The sequence below is a fragment of the Carettochelys insculpta genome, chromosome 4, assembly GCF_033958435.1.
Source record: "Carettochelys insculpta isolate YL-2023 chromosome 4, ASM3395843v1, whole genome shotgun sequence".
NCBI classification, from domain to species: domain Eukaryota; kingdom Metazoa; phylum Chordata; order Testudines; family Carettochelyidae; genus Carettochelys; species Carettochelys insculpta.
The window spans coordinates 20343643-20370620 of NC_134140.1; the positions used below are offsets into that span (position 1 = coordinate 20343643).

At 49.2% G+C, this 26978-nt stretch overlaps 1 protein-coding gene across 1 annotated transcript in view; it reads left to right on the plus strand.

Annotated features, from left to right (window-relative positions):
* MSANTD1 (Myb/SANT DNA binding domain containing 1) overlaps positions 1-26978 on the plus strand; it is a gene marked incomplete at its 5' end in the record, with an annotated part of 67660 nt that overhangs the window by 22644 nt on the left and 18038 nt on the right. Inside the window, 2 exons of the mRNA XM_074991709.1 lie at positions 947-1211; positions 25550-25834. Coding sequence (XP_074847810.1) covers positions 947-1211; positions 25550-25834 — 550 coding nt within the window. The remainder of the gene's footprint in view (positions 1-946; positions 1212-25549; positions 25835-26978) is intronic.

A 26978-nucleotide genomic window follows, 5' to 3' on the forward strand; every position in this document is an offset into this window, starting at 1 on the left:
ACTCAACGAATAATCCTTTTAGGTTCTCCATAAAGCGGGTGAAATGTCTCTGCTGCAGTCCTGAGGCAGCAAACAGGCTGCGTAAAATAGCATAAATAGTATCAAAATGACTTGGAATACAAAATGCACATGCCGTTATAGACACTCACAAAAGGCAAATTCATATTGACAGGACTACAATAATGTGCTTAGCAGCAGCAAAGCATCTCAGGAAAAATAGTGGCTTTATATTTTGTGTGTATGTGTAAGTAATAAATACTGAAAAGCTGTTTTTATGTGTATTCCTAAAAAATGATGTAGGCACTTTTTAAAGGAGACTGGCTGCTTAAACATGTATTATACAGATTTGCAAATACATTTTCAGAAAGGTATGTGAAGCTTTTCACAAAAAATATTTGTGAAAAGCTTTGTGTGGGTGTGTGTGTACATGGCCTCAGTCCTTGCAACCTCCTAGAGAGTCTGTCAAGGCACAACTTAAAAGCTCATTCAGGCAACCATGACCCCCTGCCAGCAGACTGTCTGTCTGAAAGGTAAGAGAAAGCTAAAAAGAAGTAGAAACTTAAAAGTAGCTTCTCAAAGGCTGCATAGATCTTTTTTTGTTAAACCTAAAGTGTTTAAAAGCTTTAATATTGATGGCCTGTCAACTTTGTCCTTATTCTTTGGCTTTCAGTTAAAAGGTTTTTGTTGTTGTAGCTTATGCAGTTGCTCTGTTGCTATGGAAACGTGACATCAAAATGACGTTTCTCTGTTTAAAAGCTTTTAACTAAATTCCTGCCTGTCAGATGTAGGCCCCATTTTGTGCACTCAAGCTTCAAGCTGTTGCAAAAAGGTTTCATATGTTCTGTTGTCATTCAAATTCTTTATCCACATATGCATGTCTTGCACTACAAAAACCTAAACTAAAAACTCAATCTATATTAAGTGTCCTCTTTTAAAACCCTTTTAGGTCAATCAGCAATGGCTGCAGCAGAAATTCCCAGTTACATTGTTTCTTCTCAGACTGAGAAACACAGAAGGGCCAGAAACTGGACTGATGCAGAAATGAGAGGTTTAATGCTGGTTTGGGAAGAATTTTTTGATGAACTGAAACAAACTAAAAGGAATGCCAAAGTTTATGAGAAAATGGCTAACAAACTCTTTGAAATGACTGGAGAAATTCGCCACGGAGAGGAAATAAAGATAAAAATTACAAATATGACATTCCAGTACAGGTAAGCTTCAGTTAATTCTTTTTATTTTGAGAGATTTTTAGCAGGAACAAGGCAGAGCTATTTGCCTTTCAGAAAAAGTCTCATACAGCAAATCTATAGATAAAAGATTAAAGATTGTTCATATCGCTTTCAAAAAATCTCTCCTGTCAATTCTATTACATCTTTCTTATTTTCCCTCCCATTCATTTTCAAACTCAGGCACAACTTTGCTTCTTTATAGTTAACTAATGATGCTATGAAATATTGGAATGAAAATGTATTTGGGGTTAAAATAGATTTTCTTGTTTAGAGGACTGAAAATGTTAGCTTGTCAGCAGTTCCTGGCAGTTAAACTAGGGCAGTTTGAAGTGGCCAGTTAGAATCCGTGGTACAAGTAAAAGTTCAAATACAAAATAATGTATTTAGGAATGAAGTTCCCAATTTTTGTTATTACACATTGAAATGTAATGCTTCATGGGGCTAGAAATAATTGGATGTCTTATTACTGACTGACACACATTGCTATAAATTATAAGCAGCTCTAGCAAAACAGCTACTATATCTGCAGAGGGAGAATCAATGTGCTCTGTAAATACTCATCTAAGAGAGTGGGGGAGGGGGCAGAGGTATTAAGAACATGATAAAGACGGGCAGTCTCAGTCATGAGGGAAAGTTGTCTTGAAAGATTGAGACAGTCACACATTTGTTGTTTGGAAAAAAAATTAAAACTTAGCACAAATATTTGCATATATTTGTTTTTTTAAAAGAAATCTCTGAGACACAAATTACCACACACTGGAAAACCTGAGTGGTTGATTAGGCATCTGTTTGGGATTCAAAAGTATCAAATATGTTTCTTTCATTTCATTTGTACTCAATGCTAGTATTAATCATAAGAAGGTTATTACAGCAGCAGATCATGTTAAAATTGCTTGCTTTTCTTTGGGGCACGCTTGCTCTATTTCATGCAGACATCAGTCATCAAACAGAAAAGTAGGATGAATGCTGTAAACCCCTTTAACTTTGAATTTCCCTTTTCTCAGTTTCTTTTCTGTAACGTAAAGGCTGGTATTTTATACTCAGCAGTTACCATCTTCAAAGTGCTTTAGAAACACCTACTTAATCCTCACAACACACCTCTGAGGGAGGTAAGAAAGTGTTATCCACCCCCATTTTACAGATAGGGAAACTGGAACAGAAGTCCTTATTTCACCAAGGTTACAAAGCAAGTTTTACCCAGATGTAGAACTCAGGAGTTCTGGACTACCCAGGCCTCTACTTAGTTCACTAAATCATGAAGCTTCTCTGCTCACAAATACATCCCATTGTACGTAGGTTTCACAGGTCCCCAGAAATACTGTGATATTTCAAGCTCTGTAATGGCTACGTGCCGTGGGTTGTTTCTGTAAGGCTTTGTTTTGAATTTTCTTTCTCTCATTATCAACCACGCAATCTTGATTTTTTCCCCCTGATTAATGTTTCTGTTAAGCACCATTGAGAGGGAAGGGAGTAAACCATACAAATCATGCAGGAAATTTTACTTTTTCATTCCTGTATGTTTTCATTAACTTCCAGAAGCACTTTCAAGGCATGCTGCCATGTTATGAAGTGCGTCAAAATGTACTGAACTGCTGTGCTCATTAGGATTCCAACTTTTGGGAGAGTTTGAAGATTTCTTTGCATTGGCACATTTCTGTTTCGGTGCATTCTGGAGTCAGAAATACTTATAAATGTCAGGCAATTTTGCTGTTGTATAATGGAGATTTAAGTTTATTAATATTATTTTAAGACAATGTAATATACCCAATTTGCTGTGTTTTTTAATTATTTCTCATTAATATGTGGTGATGGAAAATGATACAGTAGGCGTACTGGTTACTACTCTGCTGTTTGCTTTGCTTTTGGACACCTGAGTTTCGTTTTGTGTTCAGAGGACTCTGGGAGATCATGTCACATTTCAATGCACTGTGGTGTGAACTGAAATGGAGGGCTTGGAAGTGTGAAAAATGCTCTGTATTGAACAACAAAAAAGCCGTGCTGTCGCACCTTAAAGACTAACAATATTTTTTATTAGGTGATGAGCTTGTATGGGACAGACCCTCTTTTTCAGAGCTGAAGAAGTGGATCTGTCCCACGAAAGCTCATCACCTAATAAATAATATTGTTAGTCTTTAAGGTGCTACAGGACTGCTTTTTTGTTTTGTGACAATGCAGACTAACACGGCTTCCTCTTTGAGACTGTAGTCAGACAGTGTTTTGTAACAACTATATGGCGTTGTTAACATTGATCTACAAGTATTTAACAGAAGTAGTGGCGTAAGCAGGTTATTTAGCATCCAAATTATTATTATTTCACTCTATTCCCAGTCAGGAATTTTAGACTTTTATTTCATGAGATCATAGAATAATAGGATTGGAAGGAAACTCAAGAGGCATCAAGTCCAGTCCTCTGTACTCATGCCTGGATAGATATCTAACATCTATCTGTCTGTGGTATTTCTAGGGTGCTTATTACTAGGGCCCCACCAAATTCACAGCCATGCAAAACACATCATGGACCATGAAATCTGGTGTTCTCCCATACAATCTGGTCTATTTTGCGTGCTTTTACCCTATACTGTATAAATTTCCCAGGGGAGACCAACATCTTCCAAACTGAGGATGATCCAAAAGGGAGTTGCAGAGTGATTGCAAGGTTGTTTTAGGAGGGTCACAGAATTGCTGTCCTTACTTCTGCCCTAGCTTTGTAACACTGGCCACGTGCTCAGCTCTGAAGGCAGCACCCTGCCAAGAACAGTGCAGAAGTAAGAATGGTGATACCATACCTATGTCCTCCTTACTTCTGTACTGTTGCTTTCAGAGCTGGGTGTCCAGAGAATGGCAGCTGCTGACTAAGCAGCACAGAAGCAAGGGTGGTAATAATATACCAGGACATCCTTCCTTCTGCACAGCTGCTAGTGGTAGTTCTGCCTTCAGAGTTGGGCTTATGGCCAACCGCCACTGCTCTTCAGCTGCCTAGCTCTGAAGACAATGCTGCTGACAGCTTCTGTGCAGCAGTAAGGGCAGTCATACTGCAATCCCATACAATAAACTTGTGACCCTTTACACAACTCCCTTTTTGGGTCAGGACCCCTAAAATTACAACACTGTGAAATTTCAGATTTAAATATAGGAAATAATACAGTTTATCACTTCAAAAATCCCACGGCCATGTAATTGACCAAAATGGACCATGAATTTGGTATGGCCCTATTTACCACTATAATAATATTCAGAAGAGTAGCTGTGTTGATCAGCTTCAGCAAGAACAACAGGAAGTCCTGGTGTACTTTAAAGACTAGTACATTTATTTGGGCATAAACTTTGGTGGGCTAAAACCTATTTTATCAGACGCAGCTGATAAATGTGTTAGTCTTTCAAGTGCCAGAATAAACGTTTTAGTCTTTAAGGTGCTACAGAACTCCTCATTGTTTTACCATAATAATAGTTTGCAAGTAATGTCACCATCAAAAGGAATCAGGTATAGCATGGTGCTGAAAATACTGATGTTTATCCACAATGTTATGGGTTCAGAAAGAAAAATATTACTCCCCTCCTACCAAAAAAACCGAAACTAAAACAACCCTATAATGTAAAACAAACACCTGGCGTATTTAATAGTGAAGGTGGTATCGCTGGTGCACTGCTGGGACATCTCTTGGAGCGGGTCGTGGTGATTTGCAGCATCAGAGATCTAAAATAGAAAATAGATAAATTGTAATTAATAATCCTCTCGTAAATTTATCATAATGTCTTTCAGCCTGAAGGATCCCATAGCACTATATGGCCTGACTGTGTAAACATTACTACTGAATGTAGCACTTATGGTTCTCAATGGAAGCCTTTGTTCACTGTGCAGCAGCGGTTCAGAAAGCAGACAAAATGCTAGATTGCATAACATATGGGTTTTAAAAATAAGACTACAATATTATAATACTGTGATATATCAGTGGTAAGCCCTGCCCTTGCATAGGGTTATCAGAACTCATCCCAATCTTTAAAAGGATGTAGTAGAAAAGGGCATATGGGAAGTCCGAGACTGCTGATAGAAATGACTGAAAAATTCCTCATGGGGAAATATAGAGAAGTTTGGGACTTCTTGGTTTAAGAGGACACAAATCAATGAAAGGCAACATAGGCATACAAAGTAACAAATGGTACAGAAAATGTATTCCAGGTGCTCCTTCCCCTTTCCCTACATCGATAACTAAGGGTATGTCTTCATTACCTGGAAGATAGACCCAGTCAGGGTTGACCTTCTGGGGTCTGATGTTGCACACCTAGCAGGAGACATGCATAATCAAACTATCGGAGTCGACAGTCAACCCATGTACTTCTCAATCTTGCGAGGAGAAAGGGGGGGTCAACGGGGGGAGTTTTTCCCGTCAACCTCCCTCAGTGAGGATGGCTAGGTAAGTCGATTGTAGATAAGTCGATTCCAGTTATGCAATCAATTGCCATAGTTGGAATTGCATATCTACAGTTGACTTTAAGGTCTAGTGTATATCTGGACTAAGAAACAGGGAAATTATTTTTTACAAAACACGTAATTACCAGGTGGACCTCATTGTAACTAGAATCATAGAATCATAGAGTACTAGGACTGGAAGGGACCTCGAGAGGCCATCGTTTCCAGCCCCCTGCCCTGATGGCAGGACCAAATACTGTTTAAACCATCCCTGATAGACATCTGTCTAACCTGTTCTTAAATATCTCCAGCGATGGAGATTCCACAACCTCTCTTGGCAATTTATTCCACTGTTTGACCACCCTGACAGTTAGGAACTTTTTCCTAATGTCCAACCTAAACCTCCCTTGCAGCAGTTTAAGTCCATTGCCTCTTGTTCTATCCTCAGAGGCCAGAAAGAACAAGTTTTCTCCCTCCTCCTTATGACACCTTTTTAGATACTGAAAACCGCTATCATGTCCCCCCTCAACCTTCTCTTTCCCAAACTAAACAAGCCCAATTCTTTCAGCCTTTCTTCATACATCACATTCTCTAGCCCTTTAATCGTTCTTGTCGCTCTTTTCTGTACCATCTCTAATTTCTCCACATCTGTCTTGAACTGTGGTGCCCAGAACTGGACACAATACTCCAGCTGAGTCCTAACCAGCGCAGAGTAGAGCGGAAGAGTGACTTCTCGTGTCTTGTTCACAACACATCTGTTAATGCATCCCAGAATTATGTTTGCTATTTTTGCAACAGTATCACACTGTTGACTCATATTTAGCTTGTGGTCCACCATAACCCCTAGATCCCTTTCTGCTGTAGTCATTCCTAGACAGTCTCTTCCCATTCTGTATGTGTGAAACTGATTGTTCCTTCCCAAGTGGAGCACTTTGCATTTGTTCTTATTAAACTTCATCATGTTTACCTCAGACCATTTCTCCAATTTATTCAGATCATTTTGAATTTTGACCCTATCCTCCAAAGCAGCTGCAACCTCTCCCAGCTTGGTATCATCTGCAAACATAATAAGCGTACTTTCTATGCCAATATCTAAATTGTTGATGAAGATATTGAACAGAACCTGTCCTAAAACAGACCCCTGCGAAACCCCACTTGTTAGACTTTTCCAGCAGGATTGAGAACCATTAAGAACTACTCTCTGAGTATGGTTATCCAGCCAGTTATGCACCCACCTTATAGTAGCCTCATCTAAGTTGTATTTGCCTAGTTTTTTTTATAAGAATATCATGGGAGACTATATCAAATGCTTTACTAAAGTCTAGATATACTACATCTACTGCTTGTCCCCTATCCACAGGGCTTGTTATCCTATCAAAGAAAGCTATCTAGATGTCATTGAAGCAAAAATCTAAGCAGTATTTTAAAAAGTTAGGCATTTTGCTAAGATAATGAGAACATTGGCAGTTTTAATTAAATATAATTTTTAAAACATGTAAAGTTTATAAATGCTCATGACTCATGCATCATTAATCTGTTATGGTTAGTAAGAAATCTTCCTATGAGTAGGCTATTCCACAGTTGTCCCCAAAACAGGTTCCTTGAATCTTCCTGCAAAGCATTTGGTATTGGCCACTGTCAGAGATGGGAGATTGGGAATAGGTGGCTTGATCTGGTAAAGTTTCTGTACTACTGTGAATAATCCCAGTGACTTCATGATAATAAGCATCTTAATAAATGTTTGCATGTCAGCAATACATAAAGGAATCATTTCATTCATCACAGCAGTTAAGAGCCTCACCTACGTGAAAAATTTAGTGTAGATACAACTAGACAACAAAAAGTAGAATAGAAACTTAACTATCTATTCAGGACAGGTAGGACACTGGTTTGTAATGTTCTGTGTAAAAGGCATCTGTTCTAATAAACTACATGTATTCCCATTCATCTTCCTTGGAAGGTGAAGGGATGAGTCAAGCATGCTGGGCTTGTAAGTTAAAATTTCTGGTAGAGTGAGTATAAAAAGTGCTGTTTACATTACTAACTCATCCCCTGCATAGAATCTCGTGGAACAGTGTTTCTTAAACTTTGTACTGTGGAGCATTGATGTTCTATGAACAACTCACAGGTGTGCTGCCAGCATTTGGAAAAAATACACTGAGGATATATATTTTCTGTTATTAAAACCAGATACAATGTTACTTCTTGACTTCTATAATATCTGGTAAATTACTTCATTTGTTTTTTGCTGTATATGTTGCTGTTTGGGAGGGTTTTTTTTTTTTTGGGTCTGACAAACAATTTTTTTTGAAGAACATTTTCATAGGTGTGCCACATAAAAAATATTGTTAGGTGTTCCTTGGTCCCAAAATATTTAAGAAATACTGGGACTGTCCTGAATGCTTTCTGTTGTGTTGACTATTTGGACATTTAGCCCCCACACACCTACAATTAATCCTTCTAAAATCCTTCTAAAAGAAAATACATTCCTATCATCACTAATATATTGATCTTAACTTGTGACAATGCACTATCTCAGATAAGTAAGGTAAGGGAGTATCTTTTATTGGACCAACTTACATCAGTGAAAGAGACAAGCTTTTGAGCTGCTATGCTATTATTTTACTACGGATCTAATACGTCATGGCTTGTGAAACCTAATAGAAGTTTTATAGTACGTGCACACTAAACAATATGATAGTTTTGACTAATTCCTTCTGATGCTTTAAAAATAAAGGCTGCATGAATGCAATTTTGTTTTTTTAAATCAGCTCCTATCTTCTCCCCCCAAAAGTTTGTGGAAACTATATCCAGGTGTTGCATTTTAATTTTATTTGCAGTCAATTAATGGTAATCATTGATAAATTTTGAATCAGTCTCATGATCTGAATAATCTTTTTTTTGTTTTGTTTTTTACTTTCTTGTGTACATGATGGCAATTAAACATAGTGCCTTGTATAATTCTTCACCTATGCCATGATACTAAACGCCTGCAATCTTTGACCTTCACTGCAGCAAATGACCAAAAATAATTGCAACCAAACTATTGCAAAAAGTTAAATTTTAATATTTTACCAGCTTTTTCTCCAGTTTCAATAATTCATAGCACACCCACAACTTAAGTACAGTGCTTTCCTTTATTTTTCACTCCCTTGTCATTGATTGGTGCATGAACTATGTAATTTATTATTTATTTTGAAAGCTTTTTCAGAAACCCCAGGAGATGAATCTTGTTTCCATTCCTCCAGACTAGTAATAATATCAAACAAATGCAATAATAATAATAATAATAATAATAATATAATATCTGCTCTCCCCACAACCCAACAATTAGTGTGTTGAGCACAGAGTAAAAAAAAATCAAGTTATATGTATTTCTACTAACTAAGCAGTCAGTCTTTTAAACACTCTGTAAAATGTAATGTTTTCATAATTTTATTTTAAAATATTTTAATGATCTTGAAGTTACTCCAGTAACAGGTATAAATAATAAAATCCCAGTTATCCACACAACAGGCAACAAAAGCATAATATCCTCCATCAATGTGCCTCAACCCCCATGACAGAAGCTCCTGGAAAGTGGTTCATTAGCCCTCAGTGCTCACTGCATTGTTGATTCTCCTGTAATAACATGGCCAGTAAGATTGCTAATTGTGGTGGTAATGTTTTTTGTACCTTTGTATATCTGTTCCCTGAGAACTGGACACTAACTCACTGGCAATAATTTCAGTGACTTCTCATCTGGGCTGGATGTAAACTAGTGTTTGAGAGATTAATGAAATACAGATTTTTTCCAACAGTTCCTGAGTCTACTTAGTTTATATAAAATGGGCAATGGTCCCACTCCTGTGAAAGGATCTGAGTCCTAATTCCAGCTTCCTCTATCCAGATGCCTGCCTTACCTTGAGGGTTTCTCTTTCACTCTCCTATGTGGCAGAGGGCTCATAACCCCAATAAGGTTGGGCCCAAGATTCTGGGCAGGCTTAATCCTCAACCTCATCATGATCCCTGAGGACAGGGACTCTGCACAACAGCCGCTATCCCTTCCCTCTTAGCATTACATTAAGTTCAAACCAAATGCAATTTATTAAACAGCAAGACAGATAACACGAAAAATAAAGAAGAAAATGAGACAGGTTAAAAGAAACAAGTAATTCTGCCCTCCAGACATGGGGGAGCCACAGACAGCAGTTTCTTCTGGGACATACGGAAACCTCACAGTCTTTTCCTCCCATGTCCCAGGCCTGCTTCCCAGGCTGTGGCTGTGCTGCAGTGACACTGTGGGTCAGACTCCTATTCTGGCAAGCTGCGTCTACACGTGCACGCTACTTCGAAGTAGCGGCACCAACTTCGAAATAGCGCCCGTCACGTCTACACGCGTCGGGCGCTATTTCGAAGTTAACTTCGACGTTAGGCGGCGAGACGTCGAAGTCGCTAACCTCATGAGGAGATAGGAATAGCGCCCTACTTCGACGTTCAACGTCGAAGTAGGGACAGTGTAGACGATCCGCGTCCCGCAACGTCGAAATTGACGGGTCCTCCATGGCGGCCATCAGCTGGGGGGTTGAGAGACGCTCTCTCCAGCCCCGCAGCTCACTGGTGGCCGCGTGGAGCGGCCCCTTAAAGGGCCCCTCCCCCGCCCTGACTGCAGGAGGCTGAGGCAACGTGCAGGCTCCTGCCTGTACACGCGGCGGCGAGCCTGCACAGCCCTCAGCCCCTGACAGCAGCCATGGCTGCCCAGCAGCCCCCCCAGCGCCCCCAGGGGACCGCCCCCAAGAGGAGCCAGAGCAGCCAGAGCAGCCAGGGCAGCCAGAGGACCACGCAGTCTGGGAAGCGGCAGCGGGGCCCCTCTTGGATGGAGGCCGAGATGCGGGACCTGCTGGGGCTCTGGAGTGAGGAGGAGGTGCTCCAGGTAATGGGGAGCAAGAGGCGGAACGCGGATGCGTTCGCTCGGCTGGCCGAGGGCCTGGCTGCCCGGGGTCACCCTGCCCGCACTCCGGACCATGTCCGGAGTAAGGTCAAGGAGCTGCGGCAGGGTTATGCCCGGGCCCGGGATGCGGCCAGCCGATCTGGGGCCGCCCCCGTCACTTGCCCCTTTTACAGGGAGCTCAGGGACATCCTGGGCTCCCGGCACACCTCCTCCCCTCCGGCCACCCTTGACACCTCGGCTGAGGAGCCCCAGCAGGCCCTGCAGCCGGGCTCCGCCCCGGAGGTAAGCCCCGCACCCCGGGGGTCCCCCCCGGAGGCCATCCCCAGGACATCGTGGCAGGAGGAGGAGGAGGAGGAGGAGGGGGGCTCCTCCTCCACCGATTCCAGCCTGCAGATCCTCCTCCTGCCATCCTGGAGCAGCAGCAGGGCCTCCGACCCCCGGGGATCTCCGGACCGTGGGAGCGGACCCACAGGTAGGTACCCCTCTCTGGTGGACACCCCGGGGCTTGAGGGGCGGGGGGAACAGAGATGTGTCCAGGGCTCCCCACACGCTCACATGGCCATGGCCCCAAGGACACCAGGGCCATGGCCCTCACAGCACTGCAGCCATCAGCCCCTGACCCCCGCCACCCTGCATGACAGTGCCATGCCCCATCCCCGGGCCAGGGGGGAGCGGAACCTCGAGAGGCCCCCGGGCGGAGGGGGTCGGACACCCCGCAGCAGCAGCATGTGATGGAGTGGGGGGAGTGCCAAAGGGAGACTCAGGCTACATATGAGCCACCCGAGCCGAGGAGCTCCCAGGGCCAAAGGAGGATCCTGGTGCTACAGCTGGCAGGTGACACCTCTGCCCTGAACAAACAGGAGGGAGGAGCCGAGCTGGCTTGGAATTGGGGGGCGAGGGCGGGGGCCACAGGTAGAGGCTAGGGGAAGGGAGAGCTGGTAGGCAGCCAGCCAGAGGAGGGGGAAAGCTGCATCCCAGAGGGGCCCCCCTTGGGGTCTTCTCCCCACGACAGGTTGGAAGGACTGTCTCTTCCGACAGCTGGTGCTGTCACTCCTGCCAGAAACTGGCCATCTGTGGCCTAAGAAACCTCTCCTGCTCTCAGACCCTGCGGGGTGAAGTGAGAGTCGCTCCCACCAGGGGACGGGCTGCAGGGCAGGGGGACCCCTGAACCCCATCCATCACAGCAGCATCTCCCGGGGACGGGGATGGGGAACCTGCAGCACAGGGCGGGGGGGACAAAGGCCACGGCTCGGGGCCCACACTAACGCCTGTCTCCATTCTTCTTTGCCCCCTCCTCTCCTGTGTCCTGCACCTGCACCTGCACCATCCGAAGGACCAGAAGAGAGCGCCGGCGAGGCATCGGTCGTCCCAGAGACCCCTCCGGGATCCTCGCTCCAGGGCAGCCCCTCGGCCGAGGAACGACCGGCCCCGCGGAGGGCCAGACGGCGGACCCCGCGCCTGCTACCGGCGGCGGCCACAGACCCCCAGCTGCTGGCCATCCACCGCCGGCAGCTGGAGGTGTCGGAGCAGCACCTCCGGCTGCAGGAGCAGGCGCTGGCCTGGCGCAGAGAGGCATGGGGGGCCTTTCTGGATACCATAAATCGGCTGATTGATTCCCTGGCCCCCCATGCCGCGCCGGCCGCGCCACCGCCTGCCATGCCCGCTCCTGCAGCCCCACCACCGGCTGCTCGAGCTGTCACCGGGCCGTCCGCCGTCGCCCCACCACCTCCCCGCGAGGGCCACCGCGCCGAGGGACCCCTGGAGCCACCCGCGACTTGCCGGCGCCTATACCTTCTGGTGGAGCCCGCTCCCACCCAGCCGCGCACCAGACTGCAGGCCCGGCGGAGCTCCCGGCCGGGCACGCCCACTGCTGGGCTGTAGGGGCGAGGGGCCCAGGACGTGGCCCCCCCCCTTGTTGGACAGACTTTGGGGACTGGGTGGGTGGTGTGGGTGTTTCCCCTGTTTGCCCCGTCCCCCCCTGTACATAGTTCTCCCCGTTCTCCTCCCTGCCTTTTGTTTTTCTTTTGATGGCGCACAGTGCTTTCATTTTTATTGTTGTACATAGTTTTATTTGTGCCCATCTTGGTTTTGTTGAACGTTTGTCCCTCCTTTTTGGTTTCTGTCTCACATATATATATTTTTTTATTTAAAAAAAAAAAAAATCGTGAGGACAAAAAAAACATTTACGTTCACCTACAAGTTCGTGCTGTCATTTCTCCTGGACAAGTGGCGGGGGGGCGGTGGGGTGCTCCATGGTGGTGTGGGCGTTGGGGCAGGAGTGTGGGGGAGGAAGGGGCGGGCAGTAGGGGGCCTGGGCACAGTTCACCCCGCGGCCTGGTCGTCGAAGTGGGCCCGCAGGGCCTCCCGGACCCGGGTCCCCTCTGGGTCCACCTGCCGACTGGGGGCAGCAGGTGGCTGGAGGTGTGCCCTGCCGGCCTCGGCGGCCCAGCCCTGAAGAAAGCTCTCCCCCTTGCTCTCCACGAGGTTGTGCAGGGCGCAGCAGGCACCCACAATCTGGGGGATGTTGTTGGGGCTGGCATCCAGGCGGGTGAGGAGACATCGCCATCGTCCCTTGAGGCGGCCAAATGAGCGCTCCACCACCTGGCACGCACGGTTCAGGCGCCCGTTGAAGCGCTCCTGGCTGGCGGAGAGGTGGCCCGTGTAGGGGCGCATGAGCCACGGCCGGAGGGGGTAGGCCGCATCCGCGATGATGCAGAAGGGCATGGTGGTGTCCCCCAGAGGGATCTCCTGCTGGGGGATGTAGGTCCCCGCCTCCAGCCGGTGGCACAGGCCCGAGTTGCGGAAAACCCGGGCGTCGTGGGTGCTGCCAGGCCAGCCCACGTAAATGTCCTGGAACCGTCCCCGGCTGTCCACCAAGGCCTGCAGGACGACTGAATGGTAGCCCTTCCGATTGACATATCGGCCTCCACTGTGGTCCGGGGCGCGGATGGGGATGTGAGTCCCATCCAGAGCCCCGAAGCAGTTGGGGAAGCCCAGGGTGGCAAAGGCGGCGACAGTGGCACGTGGGTCCCCCAGCCTCACGAGCCTGTGCAGGAGCATGGAGTTGATGGCACGCACGACCTGCAGAGAAAGCACATGGGACAGCCCCAATGAGGGGTGAGCAGGGTGTGCATGGCCCTGCCCTGCCCTGCCCTGCTCTGCCCTGCCCTGGCCCCCCTGGCCTGGCTCCCCTGCCCTGGCCCCCCTGCCCTGCTCTGCCCTGCCCTGGCTCCCCTGCCCTGCCCTGCTCTGCCCTGGCCCCCCTGCCCTGCCCTGCCCTGCCCTGCCCTGGCTCCCCTGCCCTGCCCTGCTCTGCCCTGGCCCCCCTGCCCTGCCCTGCCCTGGCCCCCCTGCCCTGCTCTGCCCTGCCCTGGCCCCCCTGGCCTGCTCTGCCCTGGCTCCCCTGCCCTGCCCTGCCCTGCCCTGGCCCCCCTGCCCTGCTCTGCCCTGCCCTGGCCCCCCTGGCCTGGCTCCCCTGCCCTGGCCCCCCTGGCCTGCTCTGCCCTGCCCAGCCCTGCCCTGGCTCCCCTGCCCTGCCCTGCCCTGCCCTGGCTCCCCTGCCCTGCCCTGCCCTGCCCTGGCTCCCCTACCCTGCCCTGCCCTACCCTGCCCTGCCCTGGCCCCCCTGGCCTGCCCTGGCCTCCCCCTGTGGGTTCTCTTACCTCCATGAACACAGCCCCGACGGTGGCCTTTCCGACGCCAAACTGCTGCCCCACGGATCGGTAGCTGTCCGGAGTGGCCAGCTTCCAGACAGCGATGCCGACCCGTTTCTCCACAGGGAGGGCACGCCGCATGGCAGTGTCCCGGTGCCTGAGTGCGGGGCTGAGCCACTGGCACAGCTCCAGGAATGTCTGTCGGGTCATCCTGAAGTGGCGGACCCAGTGCTCGTCGTCCCACTCCCCAAGCACCAGCCACTCCCACCAGTCGGTGCTGGTGGGGTAGCTCCACAGCTGCCGGCGTGTGAGGCGGGGGGTGGAGCGGGGTGCTGCAAGGGTAGGGGCTGAGCCCTGCTGCCCTGGGGGCATGTCCTCCCCTGGGGCAAGAAGGTGCCCAGCTGCCCCCAACATGACAAGAGCCAGGGCAAGCCCTGCTTCTGCCGGGAGGGCTGGGTGGACATCTAGCTGCTGCTGCTGCTGCTGCTGCTGCTGCTGAGGGTCCATGCCTGCGGCGCTCGGGGTCTGTGTGCCTATATGGCTCGTCAGACCGCGTGCTGTGCAGGCTGAGTGTATGTGGGAGGGGCCCTTTAAGGGAGCGGCTAGCTGTTGCCCCGGAAGCGCTAGTCCGCCCGTTGACCCTGTCTGCAGCTGTGCCTGGCATCCCTATTTCGATGTGTGCTACTTTGACGTGTAGACGTTCCCTCGCTGCGCCTATTTCGATGTCGGGCTGCACAACGTCGAAGTTGAACATCGACGTTGCCGGCCCTGGAGGACGTGTAGACGTTATTCATCGAAATAGCCTATTTCGATGTCGCAACATCGAAATAAGCTACTTCGATGTAGGGTGCACGTGTAGACGTAGCCGCAGTTGCCTCAGTCTGTAGCTGGCAGGAACTCTTCCCCACAACTTCTTGCATTAGGCCCTCGCTCTTCACAGCTGCTCACCACACTTGGCTCCAGTGTTACTTGTGCCACAGGGGGCTTTCAAGTCCCAGGTCTGAGCCCACAGCTCCCCACTGTAGTTGAGCCCTGGGTCCCTGTCAGCATGGCTGGTCTGCACTGCTTCTGGGTTTGGACTGCTCTAGCTCCAGCTCTGTGCAGGTCTGCCTCCAGCCCAGCTGGGGCTCAGGGCTGCAGCTCTGCCTCCAGCCCAGCTGGGGCTCCAGCTCAGCTCTGCCTTCTGAGCTGCTTATCTGGCCCTCCCTGGTTCTGCCTGCTGCTGTTGTCCTCTTAATTCTGCCCTCCTCTGGTCCAGGCAGTGCCAGCTCACATGGAGGATGGGAAACTTGGGCTCCTGATTTGGGTTTGCTGCCACTGTGCAGGGAGGGTGTGGCAAGGGGCCCCCAGAGCCTCCAGATGCTTGACCTTTCTCCCTGACCGTCTTGTCAGGGATTTTTTTTAGTAAAAATCAAGGCTAGATCATGGGCTACCTTGAATTTTTGTGTATTGCCCATGATCTGTCTATGACTTTTACTAAAAATATCCATGACAAAAATCTGAGCATCGTCCTTTGGTCCTACCACTCTTCTACTTCCTTTGGGGTGAGACCAGTGGACAACCTGCAGTGGCGCTGGAACACACCTGTTGACCATTTAATACTAACATTGTTGGCTATTTTACTGTTGGTCATTTTAGCAGAAGGCTTCTGTGGGGCAGAGCTGCAATAAAATGTTATCATTTCACCCAATGCAGCCTTTACTTGCCTCCACCTGCTGTGTTTTCATTTCCAAGGTTTTGAATGCCCCATCTTTCCCTCTCCCCTCTGTCCTATCCCTTTGTCTTTCTCCACCTCAGTGTCTGGACTCCTTGGCTATGTCTACACTAGAGCAATCTGTCAACAGATGTGATCATCAGATGATCTCTTCAGACAAAACTTCTGCTGACAGAGTACGTCCACACAGCAAAGTGGATCGCTCTGTTGACAGAGAGTGGCCAGACTGCCCAGCTGCTTTCTCAGTGGAACAGGCCGTGGAATCCTGTCAGACAGGTCACATGGACATCAAGCCTTCCTGGGAGCCCTGCCCAGGTGCACTCTTAAAGACCCTCACCTTGACCCACGTTCCCTGGCCATGTTGAGGCTTGCCTGCCTCCTTGAGGGACGGCGTAACTGTTACAATGGGTGTCACATGCTTGCAGAGAGAGACACCAGCACTTGCCAGTGAGCCAGAGTGCCAGAGCAGCCCCTGGGCTTGCACTGGACTTCCTCATAGCTTCCTGAGCTGCTGCTCACTCTGATCACCGCTGTCCTTCAACCCCCCCACCCCCGGAGGGGTGCGCCTAACACTAGTATTGAGGAGCACACCCTCGGTGCCCCAGGGTCCCATCTGCATCCGTGCCCCCAGGTAATCAGGTCTGGAGGTACAGCACCAGGGCTGACTGCTGGGGCCACCTCATTGTGGCCCAGTGGGATGACTAGCAGAGGCTCCAGAATTTCAGAATGAGAAAGGACACCTTCCTGGAGCTCTGAACCTGGCTCGCCCCCATCCTCTGGAGACTGGACACATGGATACAGCCTGTGATCTCCCTGGAGAAGCGCGTTGCCATTGCCCTATGCAAAGTCACCACTCCTGACAGTTACACCTCTGTTGGCAACCAGCTCGGCATGGGGAAGGCCACTTTTGGGACCGACCTCATACAGGTAAGGCACTCTCAGGCCACAGGTTCTGCACAGGCCCTGCATGGGAGGAGGGGGGTGGTCCCGCCCAAGGGAGACCCTCAGGGAGCGGGATCAGGCATGTGAGGGGTAGGGTGGGGTGGGGAGGGACCATGCCATCACACCCTCACATAGTCCAGGTGCTGGGAGGGGAACGGCCTCCCGGGGAGGGGCACCCAGAGAGCTTGGGGGGATGGGACAGGACGGGGATGGGGAGCCCACGGGAGCCCAGGGCCTACCTCCCGCAGTCCCTCACATGCATGTTTGGTCTCCTCCTCTTGCAGGTCATTAGGGCCATCAACATCATCCTTCTCTGGAGGGTCATCCACTTCACCGACTGGGACAGTTATGTCCAGCATACGTTAGAGGTCGTCCACGAGTTCATTTACCTTGGGTCCACCATCACTGACACCCTGTCGTTGGACACTGAGCTAAATAGGAGGATTGGAAAAGCGGCCACAACTCTGTCCAGACTCAGCAAGAGAGTGTGGAATAACAACAAGCTGTACACTCACACCAAAATGTAAGTGTACAGAGCCTGCATCCTCAGCACCCTCTTTTATGGCAGCGAGACTTGGACCCTGTATGTCCGCCAGGAGAAGAGGCTAAACGTCTTCCACTTGCGCTGCCTCAGGCGCATCCTTGGAATATCATGGAAGGACAGAGTTACCAACACTGCCATCCTCGAGCAAGCTGGAATCCCAACCATGCACACCCTCCTCAGGCAGCGTCGACTCCGCTGGCTTGGCCACGTCCACAGGATGAACGATGGAAGGATTCCAAAAGACATCCTGTATGGTGAGCTAGCCTCTGGCAAAAGACCTCCCGGACGCCCCCAGTTGCGTTACAAAGATGTCTGCAAGAGAGATCTCAGAGAGGTAGATGTCGAGCTGGACAACTGGGAAGAACTAGCAGACGACCACAGCAGATGGAGGCAGGGGTTACACAAGGGCCTTCAGAAGGGCAAGTTGAAGATCAGACAGCTAGCAGAGGAGAAACGAGCACACGGAAAGCACAATAAGGACTTGCCAGACACCCACTACATCTGCAAGAGATGCAGCAAGGACTGTCACTCTCGTGTGGGTCTTCATAGTCACAATAGTCGCTGTAAATGAAGTCCTCAATTGAAACTTTAAAGGGCGTGATCCATAGTCTATGCAGACTGAAGGATGCCTACAAAAACACCACCCTGGGGTCCCCCAACTGCTCTGGGGCAATTTACGGGACACACATCCCCATCCGTGGCCAGGACCGCAGAACAGCCAGGTTCATCAACTGCTAGGGGTACCAATCCATTGTGCTTCAGGCCCTGGTCTACCACCAGGAATGGTTCCTTGATGTATACGTTGGGTGGTGGGCTGGGCACATGGCGCCCACATATTCCACAACTCCGGCCTGTGCTGGGGGATGGAAGCAAACACCTATGTCTCCTGCTGTGAGCTGGCAGTCGGGGACGTGATTGTGCTATTGTGCATGGTCTCAGCCTATCCCCTCATGCCCTGGCTCATGAGGCTGTATACTGGCCACCTGGACCCAACTCAGAACCTGTTTAATGCCCACCTAAACCTGGCACGGAACCAGGATGTGTGTGTCTTCATCCACCTCAAGGCATGTTTTAGGTGCTCCTGATATGGCTGGATGTGGGGAAGTGCAATGTCTCCCAAGTTGTAGGGCTTGTTGTACCCTCCACAACCTTGTGAAGGGAAAGGGTGGACGCTGACCATGCCTATGAAGAACTGGGCACAGCTCTGATCTGCCAAGCCCACAGGGATGGGTTGCGGATCTGGGAGGCCCTACAGGAAAGCTTCTCCCACTGTTACCCGCACAAATTTCTTTATCCTTCCCACACTTCAGGGATGCACACACTTCTACACAATCCTGAGGGCTCAGGATATAATTCCATGTGGGTATGCAGGATCTGTGCCACTAAAAAAGCCTTACACAGGAATATTCTTTTTATCTATTTATTTGCAATTACCAAGAAAGTAGAATCCATGCTGAGCATGCAGTATCATGCTCACCAATCCTGATAAAGGCAGGCAGACTTCTCTTGTTGGGACAGACAAACTCAGTCTCTCTGGATGCTGGTTCCTGCACCTCAGGGTCTGTCAGTTCTGGTCTTGGGGGTGAATCCTCCTAGGCTTTTGCCTTAAGGTGTTTCTTCTTCCATCTTTCCTTCTTCCTGCTGTTTTCCTTCTTGGACTCCAGTTTAGGCTGTGAAACTTGAGTTCTGCTTAGCTTTACAGTAAACCCTTGAAATGAACAATTTTAAATTGTACTTAACTCGCACTAAGGCGAGTTAAACACATTTCAAAATATCGCTCCTCATGGCCCCGGCTCAATGCCCCTCATCTCTGGCTCACCACCCCCATGCATGACTCTGGCTCAAGTTCCCCACCCTGGCTCAAACCCCCCACATGTGGCTCTGGCTCGCCTCCCTCCCCCTGCTGCCCCACCCTGACCCTGATTCACGCCCCCCCCTGCAGGGCTCCTGCTCACTCCATCCCCCACCCACACAGCCCTGACTCCAGCTCACCCCTCTGCACAGCCCCGGCTCCAGTTCAATCCCCCAAAGGGCTGCATGGCCCTGGCTCCATACCCACGCCCTCCCCTGGCTCTGGCTCACGACCCTTGCACATGGCTCTGGCTCAACCCCCCACATGAGGCTCTGGCTCACCCACCCCTCTCCCTGTGTGCCCTGGTTCAAACCACCGTGACCCCAGTTCACCTCCACCCTGCATGGCTCCTGCTTACCTACCCACCCCTGCACAGTCCTGACTCCAGCTCACCATCCCCCATACAGCCCCAGCTCTGGCTCATCAACCCCCCCCCCCCCGACCCTGTCTCCGGCTCAACCCCCCTAAAGGGCCTGGCTCACCCTTCTGCCCCCCTCTGCAGTCCTAACCCCCCACCAGGCATAACCCCGCTGTCCCTCTCCCGTGGCTCTAACCTGCTGCCAGGCTTAACCCTCCCCAACTGCCCCCCCCAGCCCAGGACTTACCTTCCAAAAGGAGCTCCAGGTGCTCCTGGTGCTCCTTGGCTGCAGAATATCTGTTCCACTGGGAAGAAAACTGCCCCAATTTACGTAAAATTTGAGTTAGGCGAGGCTGCATGGGAACGCAACCCTTGCTTAACTCAAGGGACTACTGTACCTTGACCAATTATTTTAGTATAATTTTACTAACCACGGGTAACCTACTGTAACAGAATTACCAGAATTACCAAGGGAGGTTTTGGTTGGACATTAGAAGAAAGTTCCTAACTGTCAGGATGGTCAAACAGTGGAATAAATTGCCAAGGGAGGTTGTGGAATTTCCATTGCTGGAGATATTTAAGAACAGGTTAGATCAGGCATGTCCAACCCGCAGCCCGCGGGCCGCATGCGGCCCTGGACAGGTAGTAATGCGGCCCCACAAGATCGTAAACTTTTAACATTATTATGTGATTTATATACATTAACTATATTATATATTTTATATGCGGCCCAAGACAATTCCTCTTCACTCAGTGCGGCCCAGGCAAGCCAAAAGGTTGGACACCCATGGGTTAGATAGTTGTCTATCAGGGAATGTTTAGGCAGTACTTGGTCCTGCCATTGGGGCAGGGGGCTGGACTCGTTGGCCTCTCGAGGTCCCTTCCAGTCCTAGTAGTCTATGATTGTATGATTCTATACCTAACCAATCATAACCTACCACCTTAATTGATTTACACCTTGAAAAATTAATTAGACAGCAGACGGGAACCCTTACAAACCAGACAGAGATCACACAGAAAACAGTGGAAAAGTGAAGACAATCATCATAGAATGGGGATTCCACAAACTCAGCTACTGATAAGTAGTTTCTCTGAAGACAAAAAATCTGTTAACTAACTTTTCTTTGCCCATCTTGAGATCTTGTTTATTTATCTGGTGACAGTGGGTGGCATTAGGATGTGGTCTCCCTCTTAACAGCCTGGTGACACTACTGTAATGAGGTTTAGATGGAATGTGAGTATGTGATGTGTAGCTCTACAGTTAATGGCTGCTGCTCCTCTTCCTGGCTGCAGAGGAAGGCCATTTCAACAGGGCTATAGGAAAGCCATATTGGTTATACTGTTACACTGCAGCCCTCAATGACCCTCCCAAGGGCACCCATAGCAGAGGCCTGGGGCCCGCAGCCCCACCCCGTCCCTACCATGACCCCTCCCTTCACCTTCTCCCACCCATCCCCAGTAAAGAGAGACATGGGGGTGGTGAAATAATGTTTACTTTTAAAAAGATAAATGTGTTTAAAAATAAACGTTGTTCAAAAAAACCTGACTACAATGTACAAGGATATAACAACATACAGCATGGGCATTGGAACTTGTTTGGCGGGGGCTTGGGACAGGGGATGGGGGCCACGACCCCATGGGGAAGTGGGACCCCAAGTGGCATTGGCTGCGGGATCCCCTCCTGCCACGGGTCTGGAGTCCCCATTGGGGCATGGTGGGGGTGCCTAGGGAGCAGGGGTGGTGGCCATGGCCATTACCCAGTACATCATTTACAGCATGCCTGGGGGCAGGGCAGCAGGGGTGTGGGGGCAGGGCAGCACCGGGGGAGAGGGGATGGCAGCTGCGAGTGCCTGAGCCAACAGGGCCTGCCAGATGGCAGTGGTGGCATCAAACTGGGCCATGAGTTAGTCCCAGCCCCACATCCATCACTCCTGTTCCCACACCTGCCACTCCTCCTTAGCTTGCAGCTGCTGCTCCAGTGAGCCGCCAGAGGGTGGCAGTATGGGCATGGAGGGGGTCCTCGCTGGGCCAGCGACAGCCTCTCCATCTGCAGGCCCGCCTCCATAGTGGTGGGGTGCTGGTTCCGGTTCCAGGCTGGCTTGCTCTGGTTCTGGGATTGGGCTGGCTGGCTTTGGTGTGGAGGTGGGGCTGGAAGAGGAGGAGGATGGATGATGAGTCAGTCCCTCAGCACAGCCCCTAAGGCCCTGCCTCTCACCCACCATTAGCAGCAGCCCCTGCCCCTCCCTCCCCCGCGACCAAGGGACGGGCGTGTCCCAGGAGCACAGGCGTGTGTGCCCTGCACAGCCTGCCCTGCCACACGGGGCCTGCACGGGGCCTTTGGGCTGACTGTTGTGGGACTCCCCCTTCTACGCCAAGGTCGGTGGGCTAGTGGCCAAGAGAGATGTCCAGCCACGGAGGAGACCCTGCCTGGGGGCAGGTGGCTGGGCACAGCCTGGCCCTCCCAGGGGCCCCCCGCACATGCGTGCAGCTCACAGCGCTGTCTGTGGTAGTGGTTGCTGCCTCCCACCTGCAGCATGCCCGTGTGCTGTGAGCCGCACTCCTCGGTGGTGTGGCTGGGGTTGGGCTGTTGTCTGTGTGGATGGCCCACTTCCAACCATGGCAAAGGTTATTGGGCTTCCCCTGGCTTGGGGCTTGTGAGGCTGGCAGCAGGCACTGCAGCATGAGGTCCCGACTGAGCTGGCCTGGCTGGTTCCCGGCTGCTGCTGCTCCTCCTCTACCTTTGGTGGTGGTGGGGAGCCTCCTCTGCCATGTCCAAGCATGTTCTCAGGTGCTGGTGAAGCTCCTTGAAGTAGGGACAGGTTGCAGGTTCTGTCTCTGACTTCCAGCGACTGTCCCATGCAGGTTGGCGTGGGCAGGTTGGCCATGGTCCTTGAGCCTGGTGTCTAGCTGGGCATACGCTGGAGTCTTGTGCCTCTTCATGGCAGGGTCCAGCAGAATGTCCTCCTCAGCCTAAAGACTGAGGAGGTCCCTGACCTCTGGCTCAGTTCAAGAGAGGGCCTGGCCTTTTGTGCCCTGGGGGGTGGGGGGCGGCTCCTAGGACCGCTCCTGAGGCTCCCTGGAGGGCTCTGGGTCAGGGGTTTGCGGGGTGTCTGGCTTGATGCCACATTGCAGACCTAAGCCAAAAGGAGTGGCCATGGAGTATGGGGCCAAGCAGCATGCTGCTGGGCTGCTTCCATGCTCTTAGCTTCCTGCTATGGGGTTCCAGGGCTCCGCACCTTTAAGACTGGCTGGAGGTAGGGAGCATAGAGCTTTGATTGTGGTGGACAGGATGCCTCCCATCAGGGTGACCAACCATCCCATACTGGGCAGGACGGTCCCGTATTTGGGACCCTAGAAAGGCATTCTGACTTATATTTTAAAAGGCACAAATTGTCCCGTAGTTAGGCCCTGCAGGGCTAGAGGTGGGGCCGGGAGCTTCCGTGGTCGCCGCTCCCCCAGGGCTCTGGCCTGGGAGCGCCTGTGGCTGTATTTGGGGCAGGGAGCTATGGTTGCCCTATCTCCCAGTGGTGGCTGGTTGGTGCCATGGAGGATTTCTGTGTCAACAAAAGGCCCTCCTGGCGCATCCACACTGCCTTTTTGTTGACAGATTCTGTCAAGGAAGGCATTGTGCCTCAGGAAAAAGGCAGAACTCTGCTGACAAAAGTGGCACATTCTTGTCTATTTACTGTTGACAAGAAGCTCTAGGGTAGACCTAGCCCTTCAGTTCACTGTTGCCCCATCTAAGTCAGCAGAGTGCTCTTGTACAGTTTTCAGTGCGGATCAATATTCTCAGTCTGTTGCTGTAATAAATAGTAGTGGGAGGAAATCAGAAATCCAAATGCTGCGCTTAGAGCTAGAGGAATGTGCGGACACCTGTCTAGTTTGGAATAATAGCATCCTGTAGCAGCAGGTGGACAAATTTGTGGATATTTCTCCAAAAACGTGATAGATGTGCATCCTACTTTAAAGTGAGGGCAGTGTCCACAGCAGAGTTTAAGTATGAGGAATAAAATCCTGACATGTTTACTCAAGCAAAGTTCCTGCTCCCTTTGATGCTAATTGTGCTGGAGTAAGGGTGTGAGGATTTAACTGAAAATCGTCATAATGGATGGCTGGGGGAGTAATTGGTGTGCTGTTGTAGAGAAAAGGGGCTGATGAGACCTGAAAGCAGAGCGGCGGTTGCAAAGATCCTACTGAATCTGATTCAAAACAGGATAGTCCTACCCTTAGAGCAGGGGTTCCCAAACTTTTCAGCATCACTCCCCCCAGCTTTTGATTTTTGAGAAACCCTCATGCCCCCCCACCTCTTTTTTACCGTAGGTCAGTCACCCCAGCTACCTGCCTGAGTGCCTCCCCTCCCCCAAAGCCAGGCACCACCAGCCTCTCATCTAACCCCATCCTCCTCCTCCCCCACAATCACTCACTTTTGCAGGAAGCAGCTAGCTCCACGTGGGCATTTGCCAGCTGCCTGCTTTTTATAGCGGCTGTGCTGGGTCACCCACGTGAAATGGCAGCGGCTGAGAGCTGAAAGCAAGGGCCAGCTTTTTCTCCAGGTGTGGGGAATGACTGAGGAGGCAGGGGCTGGGTTGCCTCAGTCCCCCCCCCCCCTGGAATTTCTTCATGCCCCCCCCAATGGGGCACACATCCCCAGTTTGGGAAACCATGCCTTAGAGGATCAGAGTGAGAGAGCCTGAGTTCCTAAATGAGACTTCACAGTTGAAGAAACAGCAGCTCCTGCCAAACCCCCAAATTTTAATTATCACGACAGTCTTTATTTAATGTTCTGATTGAGAGTTTATTGATAACACAATTTGAGATGTTCTGCATTAAAACAATGGAATCTGAGCACATTAGTAGCCCTTGCCAATACATAGCACTTGGCTGCTGTCACTGTCATTGTCATGTGGAAACCTTTGTGAAGTGTGAAGGTACACAGCATGTACCGATCAAGTTATGGCAATGAAAGAAAATACTTTTATTGAACAGATTTTTAACAGGCAACCAAAAAAGGGATTTGCTATTAAGTTGATAATTTAGTATCAGTCCTATAGGTAGATACTGTGTAACAAAGAAGCCGTTCTATAACACTCTGTCAGCGATATGATCTGGTTGTAAAATCATAGCAGCAGTTTGCAAAGTAGGTATGAAATTAAGATGTTGAGTGCATAAAAAGAATAAGAACACAGACTGTGGTGTGCAGGCTTGGCAATGCATTGCTATAATAGGTAGCTCAGCGGGAGCAGGAAAAGATCATCAGGCTGTGAAAGTTCAGAGAAGAACACTATTTACCAACCAAAACTAATTTGGTTCCTAACTTCTCTCCTGCCGGTAGTTGTCACTTCATCCTGCTCTGCTATCCAACAACAAATGATCATCTCAGCCATGCAGAACTTTCCAGTATCTTCGAGTCCACTTGACCCAAGGGAGAATTTCCATTAGCTGTTACTAGCTAAAAGCCTTTGACAAAATTGGTTACTTCTAATTCCATCTGCAGAGGGCTGGGACTCTCTCTCTAACCCCTGTTAAAATATGCTGTTTTAAACTCTGATCCAATTTGCCATTTTGTAAGGGGAGCAACCAGCATTGTTCTAACAAATGTATTCATCATTAAATTATTTAAATGGGTTCTGTTCATTAGTAGAAGCTGTTGTTTTTCAATACGGGTATTGAAATCTGCTTGGGGCCATGTGTACCTTTTCATCACCAGACAAAATCATGACAATAAACCAATTATCTCATTTGAGATCAAATACCAAAAACTGCTGTCTAATTTTATTCTTAGGAAGAGTTTTCAGTTTACCTATCAAATAAGCAGAATTATCTTGTATGATTGAAACAAATTTTTGAGATAGAGGTTTAAGATCTGTATAAAATGCTTGTTTCTGTGTTGTCAGACCTTTCTGTTGTATGCCTTTACAGGAAATTAAAATGCATGACTGATAGTGAAACCGTCGCACCTGACTGGCCTTATTACAAAACCATTGATAGGATCCTGTCTAAAGTAACAGACCACAGTGATGTGAAAATGCATGAAGGTCAGCAGCCAGGCCCTTCTACATCACAGACTGAGGCCTCACAGTCTCCATCAGCTAAGTCTACACCTCTGTACTTGCCATATAATCAGTTTACGTATGAAGGAAGGGAAGAGTGTTTTGAAGACGAACATTCAGAGAGCTCATCAAGCTTACTTTCTTATAAGTTGAGGTAGACTTTTTTATTTTTCTTTCTCATATTTCACGTATTAGACTTGTTCTGTTGGATAATTGGAAAACCCAAGAATGTTTACACCAATTACTCTCAATATTGCTTGTCTTAAATCACAAGTGATACGAGTTTGGCGGTCCTCACCTAAACAGCTAGACTAAAGCTTGGTCTACATTATGGTGAGCAGTCGATTTAAGATACACAAATCCAGCTATGTGAATTTCTTAGTTGGAGTTTATGGATCCCCACAGTGAGAGATTGATAGGAGAAACTCTTCCGTCAATTTCCTTATTCCTCTTGACTGCAAGGAGTACCAGGGTCAATGGTGGAGCATGGATTGTTCCATTTAGCGCAGCCCCACTAGTAGTGCTAAATTGAATCCTGGAAAATCGACCGCCACTGCATCGATCTTCCAGTAAGTGTAGATCTACCCTCAGGTTTTTGGTTTTGTTTTTTGTTGGTGGGGGAAATCAGCAGAACAAACCAGGGCACAATATTGTCAAAATGTAGCATGGGTTCTTTTGCTTATGAGAGGGATAGCATTTTGACCAAGGTAAGAATTGCCCATGCTAATATTGTAGTGCATATGTATAACAATGTGGGAAGTAGAACATATTTCTTAGTTGCATTTTGCTTTGTTCTAGCCATTGCTATTATCCTCAATATTAGTATGAAATTTTAATAGTTAATTATTATAAAGTGTCTGTGTGTGTGTGTGTGTGTGTGTGTGAGAAAGAGAGAGAGAGAGAGCACACTTCAAAAATGCAAATCAAATATTTCTGCAGACTTGATGAAATTGTCAGTTATGCTTCAGTTTTCCAACAAGCATCTTTTAAAGTGCATTTCAGCCGCTTTTAAATAGAATTAAATTAAATATAATTTACATTGGCAGTTCTTTCAGGTAATAGTTAACATGAGAAATGCAAATATGCTTTTCCTTGGCTGATAACATTTCAGTTCCCTAGACAGAATGATTTCGAGTTACAGGAGTGTTGTAGACACAATACACATTCAAGACTTCACTGCTCTCAGTTTTCATCCCAGAACCACGGTAGAAGTAAGAACTGATTGCAATCTTCTATCAGAAGAAAGTATTACATTAATCTTGGAGATCCTTTATATAAGCCTGTGCAAAGAGTTACAT